The 20,830-nt window shown below is 40.2% G+C and overlaps 1 protein-coding gene across 2 annotated transcripts in view; it reads right to left on the reverse strand.

Annotated features, from left to right (window-relative positions):
- Positions 1-6,590, reverse strand: part of sntg2 (syntrophin, gamma 2) — a 130,770-nt gene extending 124,180 nt beyond the window's left edge. For both annotated transcript variants that reach the window (XM_061743582.1, XM_061743581.1), the window contains exon 1: positions 6,294-6,590. In XM_061743582.1, the coding sequence (XP_061599566.1) occupies positions 6,294-6,362 (69 nt within the window). In that variant the 5' untranslated portion in view covers positions 6,363-6,590. The remainder of the gene's footprint in view (positions 1-6,293) is intronic.
- Positions 6,591-20,830: the final 14,240 nt, after the last annotated feature.

The following is a 20,830-nucleotide window of genomic DNA, read 5'->3' on the forward strand; positions in this document are numbered from 1 at the left end:
GTACAGACACCCAACAAAACACAAAAAAATCAAGAAAAATGTGTTTTTCATGTCACAATCCCTTTAAAGCATGACAGAAAATATTTTTTCCTTGTTAAGTTGCAGTTGCAGTTTCAGTTTCGTTTGGAGAAATGAGCGTTCCCTTTCAGGAAGAGTTTTCTAGCTTTCAAGAGCTCCCGTTCCCACAAAAGCCAGTCAAAGTAATTCTGGACTCCCACATCAGTCTCCTCCTACAACAATTGCAACACCTGAGGTCCAGAGACAACCCAACAAACAAGGATAACTCCAAGATCCAGACGTGAAACACACAAGTGCCAGGCAGCTAAACAACTGGATAATGGTAAAAGTTTAAAAAAAAAAAAAAAACATTGAATTTAAGATAATTCTTGACGAAGTCAAATAACTGACCATAAAGGAGACGTTTCTTTTTCCCCTGACACAATTCAAAAGTTGAAGAATGATGTCACTAACTAACGATCTCATCTGTGGTTGGGCCATGGACAGATTCTACTGGGCCTTCTTTTAGCCACAACGATAACACAAGTCCAAAGTAAGAAGAAAAGGAGTTTGGTTCCAACTATCAACTTGCTATCTGGAACAATCCCCCCCAAAATAAAGTATATTTGCTGGGCTCATTATACCCTATAAGGCAGGGAGTCAGCACAAGGATAGGTGCTGCTCGGTATTCCTCCTAAAGACACATTCAACCTCAACTTTCCACTTTTAATTGGGGAACAAAAAGGATCAAGTTGAAAAACAGCAGAAGTGGGATTTTCAGATCAGCAACTCGTAAAGTTTGCCAACCCTGACGTAGGCTTTTTACATTATTCCTCAGAAGTGGATGCTTACAAGATGAACAGTTTTTCTTTTTGTTTGTTTGGTTTTCATCCACGTTCTGATAAAACATGGATAAAGGTACTGGTGGAGATTTAGCAGCTCAGTTTTTCTGCTAGGTGAATTATATTAACTCCTGATGAGAATTTTTAACCTTGAAAAACACCCAAGTTGCTTTTTCTTTTGATGAGTTTTAACTTTCCACTTCAGTTCTTTTCCTAAATGAGATAAGTAAAGGGAGGTCACAGAGTCGTGATCCAATCCGCCTGCAAATCTGAACGGCTCACTGAAAGATTTATCTCCAGACCTGCTGCATGTGGCCCCTAACAAAGTGACAGGGATGCGTGATGGTGCAGTTTCCCCGCTGGTAGCCTCTCACTCCTTTTATCTGGAGCTTTTATTTCTTATTAAAAGCAGACTGTCTTGTTTTCACACTGAAATATTGCACTGTTCTCTCTCCAAAACTCCTCCCCCGTATCCAAGATGCTGCACTCCACCTCAGATTCACTGCTGCTCGTACAAATGACCAGCTCTCCAATTTGAGCCCTTTTCCTTCCACTCGGGCTTCTTTAACCCGTGGACGTTTTGCTTTTTCCCTCTTGAACTGCTATGAAACAGCCCAGTCGAAAATAACAGCCAACAGAGCAGCAGGCGTCATGCCGACGTCACGTGTTCTGGGTTCGCTCCTTCATTTCTGAGCATGTTGATTTTATTCTGCATGTAATTAGACTGGTTTGGGTGATCCGTGCTGGTGCGTGATCCACTGAACCAGATGCACCAGTAAGAATGGGAAAGGGACATAAAGTGAACCAGTTCACACGGAAGCAGAGATTTTAGCATCATATACCGCTCTTGGATTATATCCTTGTATAATTCGACAGTGAAAAAAGTTTTACAAGTGTGCCAAAACTGCCAGAGTGGGAGGAGAAAAGCAAAAAACACACACACACGCTGTGGCACAACATATATAACATATATATATATATATATATATATATATATATATATATATATATAAATCAGGGTAAGACGTTTGTCCAAGCAGCCGTGAATGCGAGTGATAAATAAATGCAGTGTTCAGGTGAGCAGAGCATGAAGTGGAGAGTTTTGAGGGACAGGATTACAAAATCTGAATATGAAATAGTACAAGGCAGTCGCACGGTGCGCTAAAAGAAAGGCTGGCACACTGTTCCCATGTAGATCAAGTAATATTAGTTATAATATTAGCTTCCTTTTTCCTTTTTTTTATTGTGAAAATGATCTGGACATTAATCTACAAATTTCTAGGGACTTTGTAGATATTTTGAGGCGCGAACGTCTCCGAGACTGCTTTTTTCTCCAAGTCCTCGCCACCAGAATGGTGCTGCGGGAGCTACTGTACGTCGGGGATGGCGTCCAGCCCAGAATGCAGTGGCAGGCAAATATCGCACTTGTCCATCACAGGACTAATACACTCCGACATACAATTCAAACACGGCTAAACTAATACACACACATGTTTGGCACAATGCTGCCGGTGTTTAGACAAGGAGGAAGGAGCGAGCCTCCGCTGTGACTGCTCAAACACTCAGACCTCATTTACCTATCTGCTGTTTCACAAAAGACTTCACGATAATCACTGCCGAGACGTCTGGCCATCAGAAACCATGGAATGGTTGTTGGTATGCACCAAGCGTTCCCCGGGATAATTAAAACGGAAGAGGTGTCCCTTTAGTCCTTCCATCTAATTTATCTGTGACTGCCAATCACTCATATCCCAGGCATTTGTGTGCGTTTGAAGTCCAACATTAGCATCGTTGTGTCAAGGAAAAACACACACCACTGGAAATTTAATGGATAAAATTCAATTTTCTATGCCTACGTCGATCCCACCCCCAGTCAGGACCGAGTTGTAAATGGACATATAATTTCCAGGCTCTCTGGAGACTAATGAAATTATCTATGGGAAGTTGGCGAACAATTTGCAAATATTCCACTTTTGAAGTGTAGGTGCCCTTTAAGGTTTTGTGGTCAATTCCCTAAATCGATTTTGATTCATTACGTTCTGAATCAATTAATCTCAATTTGATTTGATTCAATCCAGTCTGGTTTTAAATAATTAAAATGGGCTGACTGTGTTACAAAATACTTTATATTTCTCTTCACCATAAATAACAGGTTTTAGGTGCAAGCTTGTAAACTGGACAGCTTCAACTTGAACTGTAAACAAAGCTCTCAAGTCTCAAGTCTTCTCACTAATTTGGATATTCTAGTGCAGGAAGAGGAGATAACCGACATGATCTGGGGTTCGGCAGCTCGTTTTAGCAGTAACAACATCGCCCGCAGTAGAAAACACCTTCCCTGACGCCATATGGTCCCTGGGACACAAAGGTGCTGCTTTGCAAGGCACAAGGCGAGAACTGGCTGGCAATGTTAGTAACTCCCTCAGTTTCTCTTGTTGTGTACTCCGATCTCATGACCTATGAATCCATATTGCAAAATTTAAATGAAATCAATTCAAATTTGATTAAATCAATATTTTTACATTTAGCAAAGAATAATAAAACACAGCCCAGACTAGGGACAGACCAGAATATCAGACCAGAGCATCAGACCGGGGTACCAGACCGGGGTACCAGACCGGGGTACCAGACCGGGGTACCAGACTGGGGTACCAGACTGGGGTACCAGACAGGGGTATCAGACCCCTAAACATCAGCAATATCGTTGGTATCAAAGAGCCAGCAGCTGCAAAACTTTTACAGCAGCTGCAGGACTTACGTGCTTCTTCTTTATTATATTACATACAATTACCTGCATTTAACTATTAATGGAAAGCTCTGGCTTTAGGCAGAAACATGTATTTATTTCCCTTCTTTATTCTAATTGCCTACCCCCCTCACAAGGTTTTTCTTTTCTTTCACATTTTTTTTGTAAATTTTTGAGTTACTGTCAACACTTGTGCGATACAAAGCCGTTTTTGATGCACAGGTTATGTGAAAGGGGCTATGCAAACATGGATTGGTCGGTTACTGTTGTAAGAAATAGCTCAGATTGAGATCCTGCTGTCCACGGTGTAGATGCCAGACGACACAGATGGCCAAATAAAGATGCATCTTAAGACATGTCATTATGGTCCGTGTACATCTCTACAACAGTACAGAGCTGTACGCCAAGGACATAATTATCCTTCCAGGCGCTTGGGGGCCAGATAGAATCAGGTGGTTGGGCCAGACTTGGCCAGGAAGCCCCGGGTTTGCCATGACTAACTCAATCAGCATTCTGAATCAAAAAAACAATCTTCTTGTTCAATGACAGCAAACTGACTGACAAAAGAAGCCGCATCAAGGCTGTGAGGGTTATTATACATGTACCGTCTATAAAGCTCAGCTGGCCTGGATACAGTTCCTGGGCTGAAACATGTTGACTGAAAGGTTTTCTGGGCTTGTGATGGAGGAATGCTGCATAAATGCAACATATTTAGCATTAAATCTGATCTTTTTTTAACCAAGATGACACTAAAACATACATCTCTTCACCCCGACTAAATGAAAGCTCCCTTTTACTGGCTCGGGTTGCATTCTGCCAAACATTCAGATTATTCCCAACAATCTCCATATAATCTGGTTCATCTCATGGAAAGTTTCCAACTACTGTAAATAAATTCCCAGAAGGAGGAAACCCCAATCTCAACAGAGACTGGAGCCTGTCCCAGTTCCCAGCTATCCCTGGGCCACCACTTGTTTCCCATCATTGCCAGCGGGAGCATGTTTAACCGCAGGTTGCTGCAGGTTTCAACCCCAGGACTAATGTTGCATCCGCCAACCAACTCTACCTCCCAGAAGAAGAAACTGTAAGCTCTGATCTATAAATGGATGTTATTGCACTGTAAGCTGCTGGCGGTGCAACAACAAGTACAGCTCTGAGATAATTAGGCCAGTTTATAATTTGTAACTGGAATTAGCTCCCAGCTATTTAAAAGAAAAAAAAAGGAGGGAGAGAGAGAAATTCCATCTCGTCTCTTTTTTTGTCTGCAACTAGTTGTTGTCAGTTTCAGAGCCTTCAGGTGTAACGTTACAATCTGTAAATGTTGGGGGCTGTAACTAAAGAGTGAGCTGTGCCCGGCGTTGCATGCCTGAGGGCTGAACCCTCCCTGAACGTTTGCATTCGCCGTCAGGTGTTGTGTTCTGCAGAGTCATGGCTGGGGGGGCTGAACGCCACTTAAACAGTTTCTTACGGCACTCAAAAGCAAGATGTTGGCAGGAGTTGTCAAGTTTTTTTTTTTTTGTTCGCTGTAAAAACAACACTTTTGGCATCATTTCACCCATTAGACATTTAGAGAGAGTGGAAAATATGAGAATAAACAAAATGAATGGGCGTACAACACTTAATGTTGTACAAGTGCCAACTATGAAGACTAGAAGGGAAATGGAAATAAAAACACAGGCTACAATATTAAGTAAAACAAGTACTTCAAATTGACATGAATGCACACAACTGACAGTTAAAGAAAGGTATCCGGAAACATGAATATCACCTATATATCAAGCATTATGAGTATAAAAGTGGGGATATACTCCTTTACTGGTTTGATTTGGTGATAAAAAATGACATATGTTTTTTTTTTAAAGCATCCAACATACTGATTATGAGGCATTGTTTAGAAAAGCAGAGATCATTTTGCCTTCTTGTTCAAACAGCCCCAAAAAACAACATCCAACTACTTTTATGGCTCTTCATGAAGCAGTTCCGTGGATGTGTCTAAAGCTGATTTATGGTTCCGCGTTACAACAACGCAGAGCTCTGCGTCAGTTTAACGCGGTACCATAATTTAGGCTTAACAGTCCAGTGCGTGACGGTAACAATGGCCATCACACAGATACAGGAGAGGAACCAGGCATCACTGTGGTACTTAATGACATATTGACCAGAGACACAGAGAAAAAACAGCCTTCAGATGAACAGGTCCGACATGAAGTCACCAAAACATCATCATCTTGTTCATCTCATGTGTCACAGCTGCTTTCAGATCCACATCCAAAGCAGTTCAACAAATCTGACTGAGGACTGAGCATCGCATTTTAACAGGCTTCCTTCTGAAATTCAACTTGTAGCATATTTTTTTTTATTTTTCTAACCATGAAACGTTCAAAGAGATGCGCTGTTTATGAAATGTTGCACGTTTGACTGAGTTGCGTGCGCAATAGTTGGCTTAATGTTAAAGCCGAAATGGGCAGCAGCTCGAACGGGTTGGGAAAATTGTTCATATATCAATGATAAATATAATCCTACTAGTTTAGAGGTGAGAAAACACAAAAAAGTCAATTTTGTTAAGGGACGTCTGATTTCTCTTCATCCCCGTTCCTCTAAGTGCGCACCGACGCCAACCAGCCGCGTCCGCATGCAAAGAGAGATGCGCTCATATTCATATAGATTCATGTCTGGAAGAAAATTAAATTAAATCAGAGGGTATGACTTGCCGAAGTTGGAAGCGGGAGGCTGGCGGGTCGCTCGATCAGCTCAGGTTGCTGTTTCCCGGCCACATTCATCTCCCGGCCAGCAGCAGCTTTTCTTCGCCCGCTCTCACTTCTTCCCCCGGAGTTTCTCAAGTCATGTATCCAGCGGGGCTGCGCGCATCCTGGAAGCAGCTCAGCAGCAGCAGCTGGATCTGCTGTATTTGCAGCAGCAGCAGCAGCAGCTGTATCTGCAGCAGCTGTATCTCCAGCAGCTGTATCTCCAGCAGCTGGATCTGCAGCGGGAGAGAAGAGAAGCGCTGCCGTCTGTGTGTCCGCGTCTCTGCCGCCGCAGGTGGGGAGTCCTGCGCGCTGCCGCGGCTCCGCGCGGCAGCGCGCAGGACTCCCCACCTGCGGCGGCGCGCGGCGCGCCCCCGTCGTCCACCAGCGGCCCAAGCCATTATACCTGCAGGGCCGGCCCAAACCTCCATGGGGGCCCCTAAGCAAAAATGTCATTTTGGGGCCATCTATTACTGCCAATAATACTGATTATTGATAATTCACACACCCACTATAAGCTGCAAGCAGCGATGAATGGGCCCTCACGTGCAATTTTCACCAATAAAGGTCAAGGACTCAAAACCATGTCCGATGACACCACCCACGACTCTTTATGTCAAACCATTCAAAAGTTATGGCAGAAAATAGGGATTATCAAATATCGACCAATCAGAAGAAGGGGCGGGGCTAATTTGCCCCAATTATGTTCAAGGACTCAAAACCGATTCCGATGACACCACCCACGACTCTGTATGTCATACCATTCAAAAGTTATGGCAGAAAGTAGGAACTATCAAATATGGACCATTCAGATGAAGGGGGGGCGCGATTTTTGGCGTTTATCATCGCCACGGTAACGCTTTTAGAAAAGTGATGCATCGTCGCAGGATCGAGACGCACATTTTGATGTATAACACACCTGAGTGCACGTTACGGTTCGGGCCGCATTAACGGCCGAGGAAATGGCATAAATTGCGCCAAAATTACATGATTAATTCAAAATGGCCGACTTTGAGTTAGATTGTTATCCACAGTGATTAAGACCATGAAAGCAGACAACAGATTAACAAACTTGCAAAATATTAATTGAAAGATTTTTCTGTAAAGTCAGCAACTGCCCCTACTGGCCACACAGAGAAGCAATAGATAAAAGGTCAAAGCGCCGCACAGTTGCTTATGTTGTAGTTGTTTATGTAATAATATTAATTATTGTGTTTTTGTACAATAACATCTTTGATAATGTATGAATCATCACTCAGACATAAAACATTTTTTTTTTTTTTTTTTTTTACTCTTGGGGGCCCCCTAGTGGTCACGGGGCCATAAGCAGCCTCTTAGTTCGCTTATGCCTTGTGCCGGCTCTGCATACCTGGCAAGTTTGGGATTTAAAAATAGGCGAAATTTTCCCGCCGCTGTCCCACCGGCCCGACCGAGGTCCAGTGTCTTACATTATAAGACAGACTTAGGAGAAATCTAAAATTACAACCACTTACAATCTATAATTATGTACCCAGAATCTAATAGTTCTACCTTTGTTGACACTGAAATGCTGCGTACTTCCTAATAATAATAATAATAATAATAATAATAAATTTTATTTCTAAAGGTGCCTTTCTAGGCACTCAAGGTCGCCGTACACAACATGTTAAGAAAATAGAGCCCGCAGAATATATTTAAAAAAAAAAACATCAAAAGCATTTAAAAACAGCAGAGGTAAGAACATTAGAAAAGATGAACATTAAATGAGCTAGGCAGTCTTGAACAGATGAGTTTTGAGTTGTGATTTGAAAAGAGGGAATGAGTCAGTGTTCCTGAGTTGGGGTGGTAAAGAGTTCCAGAGACGAGGAGCAGAGCGGCTGAATGCTCTGCTCCCCATGGTGGTGAGACGGGCGGAGGGGACAGACAGTTGTATGGAGGAGGAGGATCTTAGGGCTCTGGAGGGAGTGTGGACGTGGAGGAGATCAGACAGATATGGGGGGGCGAGGTTGTGGATGGCCTTGAATGCGAACAGGAGGACCTTGAATTGGATGCGGAACTGAACCGGTAGCCAGTGGAGCTGTTGGAGGACAAGAGTGATGTGATGGATGGAGTTATGATGCGGGCAGCTGAATTCTGGACCAGTTGGAGTTTATGGAGGGATTTGTGAGGGAGGCCAAAGAGGAGAGAGTTGCAAGAGTCAAAGCGGGAAGTGACTAGGCTGTGAACAAGGATGGCGGCAGTGAGGGGGGGTAAGGGAGGGGCGGAGGCGATTGATGTTACGTAGATGGAAGTAGGCAGACCGGGTAATGTTATTGATGTGGGATTGAAAAGATAGTGTGCTGTCCAGGATGACACCCAGGCTCTTAGCTCAGGGGGAGGGTGAAACAGTGGAGTTGTCGATAGTGAGAGAAAAGCTGTCGGTTTTGGATAAAGTGGGTTTGGTGCAAATGAGGAAAACCTCTGTTTTATTACTGTGTAATTTAAGGAAGTTTTGGGTGAACCAGGTTTTTATTTCAGAAATGCAGTCAGTAAGGGAGGTGGGCGGGAGAGAGGACGAGGGTTTGGTGGTGAGGTAGAGCTGGGTGTCATCAGCATAGCAATGGAAATGAATGTTGAATTTGCAGAAGATATTGCCGAGGAGAAGGAGGTAGATGATGAAGAGTAGGGGCCCCAGGACAGAGCCCTGGGGCACACCAGAAGTGAAGGAGGAGGGGATGGATTTCAGGGACTTGAGTTGAATGAACTGAGTGCGGCCAGAGAGGTACAGTATGATGTGAACCAGTCCAATGGAGTGTGGGTGATGCCGATGGAAGAAAACCTGTTGAGGAGAGTGGTGTGACGGATGGTATCGAAGGCCGCACTCAGGTCAAGGAGGATGAAGATGGTGAGGAGTCCAGAATCAGCTGCCATGAGAAGGTCGTTGGTGATTTTGATGAGTGCTGTTTCGGTGCTGTGAAGTGGGCGGAAACCGGACTGGAACTGTTCATACAAGTTGTTATGGGATAGGTGAGAATGGAGTTGGGAAGCAACTGTTTGTTCAAGAATTCTGGAGATGAAGGGTAGATTGGATATCGGACGGAAGTTGTTGAAGTTGGAGAGGTCGGCACCGGGTTTTTTCAAGATTGGAGTAATGGCAGCAGTTTTGAAGGATGCAGGGACAGTTCCAGTGGTGAGAGAGGAGTGGATGATGGCAGAGATAAGGGGGACCAGGGAGGGGGAGCAGGCTTTAAAAAGTTGTGTGGGGAGGGGGTCCAGTTGGAAAGTGGATGGCTTGGATTTCTAGATGAGTTCTGTGATTTCTGAGAGAGTGGGGAGATGGAAGGAGGAGAATGGGTGTGTGGACGTATGAAAGTCGGCTGAGGAGCTTAGGTGAGTGATTGATCCGAGGTGCTCGTGGATGATCTTGATTTTATCATTGAAAAATGACATGATGGAATTGCAGAAGGAGGTTGTGTGGAAGTGGGAGGGGAGAGAGTCCTGGGGTTTGGGTCATATTGTTGAGTAGGGAGAAGAGTGACTTGATGTTTCCTTTACTGGCAGTGATTATATCGGAGTAGTAGTGGGTTTTGGTGCTGACAATGGCGTCCTTATAACATAATAAGTGATTATTGTACATTTCCTTATGGATAGTAAGACCAGTTTTTTTATGGAGGCGTTGCAGTTGCCAACCTTTGGCTTTCAAGGGACGGAGATCGGGGGTGAACCTATGTATGTAGTTCCTATAATAGAACCTCAAGGAAAACACAAAGGGGAATTAAACACATTAATTTATTTTAAATATTTTCAGTTTATATGCACATTGATTGTGTGAAACATTATTTTCTTTTAAGTTGTCATTTTCACTCATGTGGCTCTCTGGCATTCACTGACTGATGACACAGATGCATGTTTCTGAGCCACGTCCTGCTCATCTTTAGGAAAGTAAATTTGGTTTCCCATTTTTAGAGATATTAACACGAAGTCTTCACTTTTTGTGCAGAAATGTTTTCTCTCTCGTTAAATCCATCCATCTCTGATTGGTTGTTCCGAGTTTGCTCCCGTTGTCGCCACTAACCTCGCAAGAACTGCCATCTAGGGCACAGCAGGGGGGCAGTTCTCGCGATGTTAGTGGTGATTCAGTTTGCAGTTTAAAAATTATTATATTATAAAACGGAAAATTTCCAGAAAAAAAATAATACGGGAGCACGGGGGGAAAGAGGGGTGAAGTACGGTAGTTTCCCGGCCAAAACGGGCCAAAACGGGAGACTTGACAGGTATGGACTACTCTACTCTGCAATCTGTCAAATGTATCTTCACCAAAGATACATTGCAAAAAGCTCTGTCTATTAATTGTTCCTTCTGGTGAAATGTGCCTACTTCCCCCAGCATGTCTTAGCAAACTACAACGAACAAACTTCGGTGGACATTTTGGGGACCTCAATCAGTTACTCACTTTCTCGGTGGAGACATGATGGTATAGGACTCAGCTTGGATCTTACAGGGATGCTTCTACACCAAGTATGAAGCTTCCTCTAATATCACTAACTCTGTAAGGAGCAACCGAGGTTATAAATAGACTCCCAACTACCTACGTGCACACGGCACAAGAGAGATTCATTTTGTGTGGTTACAGCCCCATAATCAGTGACAGGATGTGCTTTGTGTTTTTCATGTTCAGGATTAGAGCTTTATGTGAATCTGCTGGGGTAACAATGACGGAGCTCGACAATACAAAATATTACTGCAGCGCTCCGTCATCAGAGAGCATACCAGAGTGTTATCGAGGGGCTGGAAGGGGTTTGATTGTTAGGAAAGCTGCCGCTACGGCGTTCTGAAACGGCAAGCATCTCTGTGCATCCTCCCAAATCTGATGAGATGATGTTTGAGGTCCACAGTGGATTAAAGCAAAGAAGCGTGCAGCAGGCCTCGTGGAATTCAACGCTCAGCCTTGAGTTTGACTTAAACATTTCTTCAGGCAAAGCGGAGCTGCAAAGGAACAAAAGGAAGTCTAATACTGTAACTCAGACCGAGAGACCAGTACAAAGATACATTCCTGCATCGCTCTCTGAAATCTCTTCATTTTCTCGACGTTGTGTTTACAGTAGAAAAACAGCCTGCCGGCTGCGTTTGATAGCGCTGATCCGGTGAATATTGATGTCCTCCGAGAGAAAACACATACCAGACATATTTGAAAGTTGAAAGCAAACCTACAGAGCTGCTCTGTCATAAAGGCCATTTCAGTTTCTAGTGCGATGACTTGAGTCTCATTGTGGGAAGTCTTCCTTACAGCTTAACTTCTGTGAGGCTTTGAAAAATTTGATTAAAGCTTTAACCTGGCCGCCTGCCCCTTAACCCTTAAAACACATATTGTGTTCCATTTTAAATCATAGCGTAAAGGAATTTGGCGTTGAACCTAAACCTCCAGTGAGTGATAATCACCGATCTACTGAACAGACTCAGGAGTCGTAGGTAGGGTTGGAAACCGCCCCTTGAAAAACGGAATCGTCCCGTATTTATAAACTAAAGTACGCGTCCAGTATTGAGCTGCAAAGGGACACACTTTGTCCCGTATTACTGTGAGAGTCAAAAAATAATAAGTCATAAAATGCCAATGGTAAATGGCATTGAGCTGTTGAGTTCATAAGTTATTTTTTTATGTTTTACTACAACTGTAGCCTACAGTCATGGCCTTTTTCTACAGACTTTCTGTTTGCACTTTTGTTATTGCACAAAAAAAAGTGCACCATTACAGAATGGATGTTCTGCTTTCTTTCTATTGTTTTATATTAATTTATAATAAGAATAATTTTATTTATAGAGCGCTTTTAAAATATCTTAAAGATGCTTCACAGACACAAAGATAAAACATAGAGAGCAAGAAAATTAAAATTAAAAACTACAGGATAAAAAAGATAAGAAATATACAATTTTAAGTTAAGCAGGACAGGTTTCTGTTTAAGAAAGATACTTATTTTATTCAGTTCATTTTGTTATTTTGTATTAAAGTGAATTGCTGGATAATAATTTTCCATGTGTTCATGGCACTTTCAAAAATATGCATCTAATTCAATTCATGTTCGAGTCAAACAGTTTAACTCATTTAACTCAAATCGTTTCACTCACAAAAAAAGGGGCTAAAAAACCCAGGAAGGGTGCTGGCAATCGGGTCGGCCGGCCCTGCCGATGAGGGGGCCCTTGTTTTTCATGTGCTTGTTTTGCCTCTTGGTTTCCTTGCTCATATGAGTCTCTAAGTGTGAACGTTGAGCTTCTTTCAGAGGATATTGTCTGTAAAGTTTGAAAGTTTTCCCCCAGTGAATTGTGGGAGGTGTATTTTGGCGAGCAGGTCCTCGTAGGAACTTTTCCAATCAGGTTTTTGAACAAAACCCTGAACAGGGAGCTGTCCCGATTGAATGATCCACTGTTACATTTCAAGTGATTTGAGGTCAAAGACCAATTTTTAATTCACCCATATCTTAGCCGAGCCTTTGTGTGTCTGAATTCCTTACTTAGGCATTAAGGAGTCACTTGTAAATTGGTTCAAGCTTCTATCTTTCTTTTCTGGGCAACCTTTTCGGTTTGAATGGGAAACTCATCAGCGAGTAATCTTACGCTGACAATAACGGTGGCGGGTTCCTCAAAGTTCAGCTTTCACCTCCAGCTTCTATACTTTCTTGTAATCAGACAGTTTCTCCTGGACTCATTTGTGCTCTGGGGTTTAAAAACTCCGGTCACTCGGCGCGCTGAATTAAAGCCAGCCTTTGTTGAAGTAGCCTTTCTTTAGAAAGACAACTGGGCCGTTTATTATTGTCTGGGATTTTTATTTGATTGGTTTAATTGTGATTGAGTAAATTTATTCATTATAAAAAAGGTATCCACAAAAGGTTGGGAGTAAAAAGGCAGCGTCTGTTTCAGTTGTAATGCTAAAATGCAGCAGTTTGTCCAGATGCTATAATGATGGTGATGATACAAAATGTGAATACAGCTACTCTTGTTTATGGGGAGCCCTTAGAAACCGCAGGACACTGCACCACTTTGATGTAGCAGCTAAACTATAGAACTACACGCTTGTCTGTAGCAAGGCAGAGTTTGAAAGAAACAAACCCTGTTCACATTGTCACAGTTTGATTCTCTCGGTCCAAGAAGCGTAGAAAACAGGCATAGCATATATTTACATAAAAATGTTCATGTGACCTGGGAGACTTGCTGGAGTTTATTTTCTAATAGCTCGTCTCTCAAGGATGGCGCCACGCTTCCTGAAAGGATCCGAAGCTGCAGAGGAGCGAGAATCATCAAGGGAATCCCACAGAGGATCTACGTCTGTGCTGTGAGTTGCTTTCATTCAAATCGAGGCGCAACTTTGGCATGAAACTGAAACTGTAAGGTCCAGGGACATGGGCTGGTAAAGTTTCATCCTCTCCTCTCGAGGTATGCCATGAATTACCAAGGCTGAAAAAAAAATAGTGAAGCATCCCTTTGGGATTCGTCTCTTCTGGCCCTCTAGAAATATGGTGCCGCAGCATGACTGACACAGACTCATTTACATGATGTTGGTGCTGATGAACCTTTAATCTGAATAAAACATTCCTAAAATATGTTATGTTCTTCAATTTATTTCAACTCAATTCAGTCCAGTTCAAATGTCTGGTCCCAGTTTACAACAAAAGTCATATCAGGCTACTTTACAGAGAAAGAAAACATTAGTAAAAGTACAATTACAAATTCAGTTCAGTCTTATTATTTTCTATTTAAATCCAGTGTTTTTGCAGTATTTCCTGACAGATATTGCATGAGCCTGCTGCTTGAGGACACTATTCTTTCATCCATTCATGTGCAATATTCTCTCATTTTCATAGTGTATATATATTTCCTGTTTCTTATTTTGTTTTTATACATAGTCTTTACAATATTCTCTCATCCATTCATGTGCAATATTCTCTCATTCATTTATGTTTCCTGTTTCTTATTTTGTTTTTTTACATAGTCTTTGCAATTTTCTCTCATTCACTCATTTTCATAGTGTATATATATATTTTTTTTCATGCTTATTTAGTTTTTTTACATAGTCTTTACATGTGTGCACTTTTATGGAGCTGCTGCCTAATCTCATTGTATCATTATAATGATAATAAAGGTTTTCTATTCTATTCTAGCTGCACTTCAGTGAGAGTACAACAAGAGTCCACACATTTATAGTGTAGTGTTCCGTGCTTTCAAGGTTGTGAATATGATAAAGGCTTTCGCCTCCTAAACGCCGGAATCCGAATGTTGTCTTGTGTGTTTTGATATAAATGTGCTCCCAGGCAGCGCTGTGGTCTGGCGGTTATCCCTGTTAACTCACAGCGAGGCGCTTCCTGCTCCGACTCGCAGCAGGAGCCTTTCCGTGCACAGTTTGCTTGTTCTCCCCATCAAATTGAATTTTATTATTTAAACAAATGTTTAGGAGTTAGAAAGAATTCATTCACTCAAAGAAACTCTGGTAACGTGAGGTGGAAGACAGACTTTGGAGTCTCTCCAGGGCAGGAGGAAAGGTCACAGCTAGAGTTCAATGTGCAGAGAAGCTTAATCTTCATGACCAACAGCGTTCATGTAAATGTAATGTGAAGTCTGCTAATCCAGACACAAAGAACACCTGAGGTTGTACCCAACATGAAACTTAAGCCAGATGGTCGTGCAGGATAAAATATAAGGACTGATTGTTATTCATGTGGAGGGTGAATGAACATGTGCAGCTACACTACAACAACAGACCCGCTAAAATCAGGCCGAATATTCCATAAATCTAGTCAGAATTGTCTTATTTTGAGCAGAAATATATTTGCCAATGGGGTAAGAAGGTTTTTTTTCTTTTTTAACTTGTTGTTTCATCAAAGCTTTAATTACATTCAGTCTTGATACAATTAGAAAACAACAGGAACCTAGCTCTCTTACACCTAAACAGTAAGTAATTAACAAACTAATACAGTTTTTCCACAATTGTTTAAACACATTTCCTGATTGACTACCTCACTTTCTCAAAACTCTAAACGCAAATTACAAAACTCACACACGAAATGCAAAATCCTACACTTCTCTTGCAAAAGCACACTCTACCCTCAAAACAGTGTTAACTCTTCACTAAATGGTATTTCCTTCTCAAATGCCAAACACATACATCATTTGAGTAGACATTTCTAAGCACCCACTGAACACTGATGTGCAGAATGGAAGACACTATAGTATGAATGGAAAACACTATATGAATGAATGAATGAATGCCTCAGTAGAATCATGCATTTATGTTCAGTGTTACACCTTCAGCTGTTGGATGGAATATTTCATTTCTTATGTATAGGCTACTCAAATATAAAACACACAATTCTTTACTGTAACAACAAATACAGTAATATTTTACTGTATTTGGACTCAAAATGTGTAAGATCCCTCCTCCTCTTACTCTCACTCCTCTGACTTGCTGCTCACCTCTCTCAATATCACCACCATCCATTGTTCTCCAGACAAACCAGCAGCTCACCTGTGACCCTTTTATGACAAATTGCTGATTGAATATTGCACAACAGCCTTTGGAGTTTAGAAATGTGATTGACTGTGTGTTCTGTGTGAACAGCAAGAGAGGGAATTCAGGAAGAGTGTGCAGGATATTGGGAATTGTGTGTAGTGTTGTGAGAAATGTGTGGTATGGAATGGGAATTTGAGTCTAGAGCAGTAAATGTGCTTGGAGTTCAGCAGGATTGGTTCAGCCACCTGAAACATGAGTTTCAGGTTGTGCACTGTGTGTGCACTGTCTGATGTTCCAATAAATGTGTTTAAACAATTGTGAAAAACTGTAAATATATGTGCGATGAGAGCATTTCCTTACTAAAAATCAAACCTGCTTGGTCTTGTGAGAGGAGGACTGGCTTTCGCTTGTAGAATAATTTTGCTCTGAACATTTTTTTTATGGGCTATGCCGATTAGGGCTGTTCGATTAATCGATTTTAAATCGTAATCGCGATTATGTAATTAGAACGATGTTAAAACGTGAAAATCGTAAAATCGATTTTTCACTTTTTTTTTTTTTTTTTTTTTTTAACCTTGTCTGCACACATATGAATGATTGATACCATATTAATGATTGATGGAAATACCTCTCAATACCTGCGACAAGTGCCCCACCGGAGAGGCTCTTTAGTGTAGGAGGGGGCGTTGTAACATGCCACCGGGCATCCCTCAAGCCAGATGCGGTAGACCGGCTCGTGTTCCTTGCAAAAAACTTGCAAATGTGAATAGCAAATGTAATGACTGACATTACACACCTCTACCTCCTTCATGGGTTGCATTATTATTTCGCATGCAAAGACCCAGTTTAGTTTAATTAGAAAATGTCTTGTTTTATTTAATTGGAAATATAACTTACTGTATGTTTGCAAGTACTGATTTGCTGATTTTTTTTTTCAGAGATAAAACTTTATATTTTATTATATTTTTTTAAACTTTTTTTCAACTTATTTTACAGAGTTTTGCACTTTATTCATTCATTTTTGGTTTAATAAGAGCAAAGTTTGCACTTAAAGCCCAATGGGTAAAATGTTCAATAAAAAAACTGCATATTTGAAATCATTTCTTTGCCTTTTGTCAATTCACAAAATAATCGTAATCGAAAATCGGATTTTGAGAGAAAAAAAAAAATCGAGATTTTATTTTTGGGCAAAATCGAACAGCCCTAATGCCGATTAATAAAAAAATGGTGAGCAATTAGCCAAACTACTTGATGTTCACCACTGATATCAAAGGTTTTTTTCTGTTTGTATCTCAATAAAGAAAATGTTCAGATTTTTTTGTGGTTCTAGTGGCCGGACGGGAAGCTTGGGGTAGAGAGAAGGGGAAGACGTAGCAAAGAGTCACAGACCAGGGTTTGTCCAGGCAAGAACGTTTTTTCTTGACTAGGACTCTTAAAACTAGCTAAATCGTTTAAAACAGGCTTATAACGTTCTTGAAACGAGGTCGGTTTACTTACGAGCAGAGCTGGGTAGAGCAGCCAAAAATTGTACTCAAGTAAAAGTACTAGTCCTTCAGAATAATATGACTCAAGTAGAAGTAAAAAGTAGTCATCCAAATAATTACTTGAGTAAAAGTAAAAAAGTACTTGGTGAAAAAACTACTCAAGTACTGAGTAACTGTTGAGTAACGTCTGATTTATTTTTTTAATACAACCATTCAAACAGACAAAAGTACTGCGGCAGGGTGGAGGTGCAGCCACTTAGGTTGATTAGGGCACAGGTGTTCCCAATCAAAAAAATGTTGCGTCCCGTATTGAACTAATATGGGGCGCGATTTGTCCCGTATTTTCATTAATTTTTACACCATATTCTAGTTGAATTATTGAAATAAATTAACTTTTACACCATATTCTAGTTGAATTATTGAAATAAATTAACTTTTACACCATATTCTAGTTGAATTATTGAAATAAAATAACTTTTACACCATATTCTAGTTGAATTATTGAAATAAATTAACTTTTACACCATATTCTAGTTGAATTATTGAAATAAATTAACTTTTACACCATATTCTAGTTGAATTGTTGAAATAAATTAACTTTTACACCATATTCTAGTTGAATTATTGAAATAAATTAACTTTTACACCATATTCTAGTTGAATTATTGAAATAAATGAACTTTTACACCATATTCTAGTTGAATTGTTGAAATAAATTAACTTTTACACCATATTCTAGTTGAATTATTGAAATAAATTAACTTTTACACCATATTCTTCACCTGTATGTATATTATACATCTGGGCTGATGTGGACATACGTAGCATAGGAGGCTATTTCAGTTGCTATATGGTTGGCTGTCTGTGCAGTCATGCAAGTTCAATGCTATTAAAGCATTTTAAACTTTAAATCAAAGCATTTTGTTTTTCATATAAAATAAACACATTTTTATTCAGTTTAGAAGTTTTAGGGCTTTTTTTTTGGCTCCTGCGCTGCTGAAATCAGGGCGTCCCTTATTTCTATTTCTGAAAGGTGGCAACCCTAACCCTAACCCTGCCACAAGTACAAAATAATCATCTTCAGGCAAATTAAATCAGTAAAATTATAAAATAAATTAAAATTAATAAAAAATTGCTTACAGTTTTTCACAATTGTTTAAACACATTTATTGGAACATCAGACACAATGTGCACAACCTGAAACTCATGATTCAGGTGGCTGAACCAATCCTGCTGAACTCCAAGCACGTTTACTGCTCTAGACTCAAATTCCCATTCCATACCACACATTTCTCACAACACTACACACAATTCCCAATACCCTGCACACTCTTCCTGAATTCCCTCTCTTGATGTTCACACAGAACACACAGTCAATCACATTTCTAAACTCCAAAGGCGGTTGTGCAATATGCAATCAGCAATATGCCATTGAATTCATATTCATTGATGAAGCGGGGTTCAACCTTGTAAAAAGAAGGCGCCGAGGGAGGAATATCATTGGCCAGCGTGCCGTCACAGAGGTCCCTGGCCAACCTGGAGGGAACATAACAATGTGTGCTGCCATCAAGTTGATTGATTTGATTTGATATGTTTATTTGGTCACGTTATAGAAGTCGGTAGTCAATACAAAGTTGTTTTTTTGCATGTATATCAAACAAGGACCAAAAGGTGTAGACTGAAGCCAAAGCTTATTTTGTCTACCCTTTTACAGTAACACAATGTAACCACTATAGTGCAAGATTTGAAAAACTAAACAAAATAACTACATGAGAAAAAAAAAAAAATATATATATATACACACACACACACACACACACATATATATACTGCCATCAATCCCCACGGCGTCCTCCATCACCATGCCACCCTTGGCCCCGACAACACTGCACTTCTTCTAGCATTCCTACTCATACAGTAAAATATTACGTATTTCTTGTTACAGTAAAGAATTGTGTGTTGTTTTCTATTTGAGTAGCCTATACATAAGAATACTATATGGTGATATATTACATCCAACAGCTGATTCTACTGAGGCATTCATATGTTTTCCATTCATACTATAGTGTCTTCCATTCTGCACATCAGTGTTCAGTGGGTGCTTAGAAATGTCTACTCAAATGATGTATGTGTTTGGCATTTGAGAAGGAAATACCATTTAGTGAAGAGTTAACACTGTTTTGAGGGTAGAGTGTGCTTTTGCAAGAGAAGTGTAGGATTTAGCATTTTGTGTGCGAGTTTTGTCATTTGTGTTTAGAGTTTTGAGAAAGTGAGGTAGTCTATCAGGAAATGTGTTTAAACAATTGTGAAAAACTGTAAATTAAAATAATGTTAAAGTATATTCAAGTACTTTAATAAATAAAATGAATAAATTAAGCACAAGTAGCACAAAATTTCAAGCCTTTGTACTTTTCTCCGGAGGCAGAACTAGAACAAGCCCATGAACTCATAGAAACTCTGTGTGTGTTTGAGTCTGTGTAAATGTGACAAAACATGCAAAAACAAACATTTTTCCCAAAGAATCACTCAGTGATGTCATGAGATTGACGCGTACGCAGATAAAAGGGATAAAAGAAAAGTAACAGCTCAACGTAGCCTAATGTAGCGGAGGAAGAGTAACAGTTTCTTCTTCACAAATCTACTCAAGTAAAAGTAAAAAGTATAGTGATTCAAAACTACTCCTAAAAGTACAACATTTCCCAAAACTTACTCAAGTAAATGTAACAGAGTAAATGTTACTCGTTACTACCCACCTCTGCTTACGAGGAACGTTTACTTACTTGGAAATTAGTTTTTGCAGTGGCAGATCATCAGTCAGTGGTAACTGGAGACCCCCAAAGTTGAAATCTCAACCTGGACCAAACGGGGTAACTCAGCTTTTCCCCCACTAGCTTTGCTGCTGTCGTAGATTTGAGTCAAACCTGACAAATACCTCAGAAGTACAGTTGCAGGTAGGGTTGCCACCTTTCAGAAATAGAAATAAGGGACGCCCTGATTTCAGCAGCGCAGGAGCCAAAAAAAAAGCCCCAAAACTTCTAAACTGAATAAAAATGTGTTTATTTTATATGAAAAAACGCTTTGATTTAAAGTTTAAAGTGCTTTAATAGCATTGAACTTGCATGACTGTACAGACAGACAACCATACTAGCAGCTGAAATATCCTCCTATGTCCACATCAGCCCAGATGTAATATAGCCTACAGGTGAAGAATATGGTGTAAAAGTTAATTTATTTCAATAATTCAACTAGAATATGGTGTAAAAGTTAATTTATTTCAATAATTCAACTAGAATATGGTGTAAAAGTTAATTTATTTCAATAATTCAACTAGAATATGGTGTAAAAGTTAACTTATTTCAATAATTCAACTATAATATGGTGTAAAAGTTAACTTATTTCAATAATTCAACTAGAATATGGTGTAAAAGTTAATTTATTTCAATAATTCAACTAGAATATGGTGTAAAAGTTAATTTATTTCAATAATTCAACTAGAATATGGTGTAAAAGTTAACTTATTTCAATAATTCAACTATAATATGGTGTAAAAGTTAATTTATTTCAAT

The sequence above is a fragment of the Cololabis saira genome, chromosome 16 (assembly GCF_033807715.1).
Source record: "Cololabis saira isolate AMF1-May2022 chromosome 16, fColSai1.1, whole genome shotgun sequence".
In the NCBI taxonomy this organism is placed as follows: domain Eukaryota; kingdom Metazoa; phylum Chordata; class Actinopteri; order Beloniformes; family Belonidae; genus Cololabis; species Cololabis saira.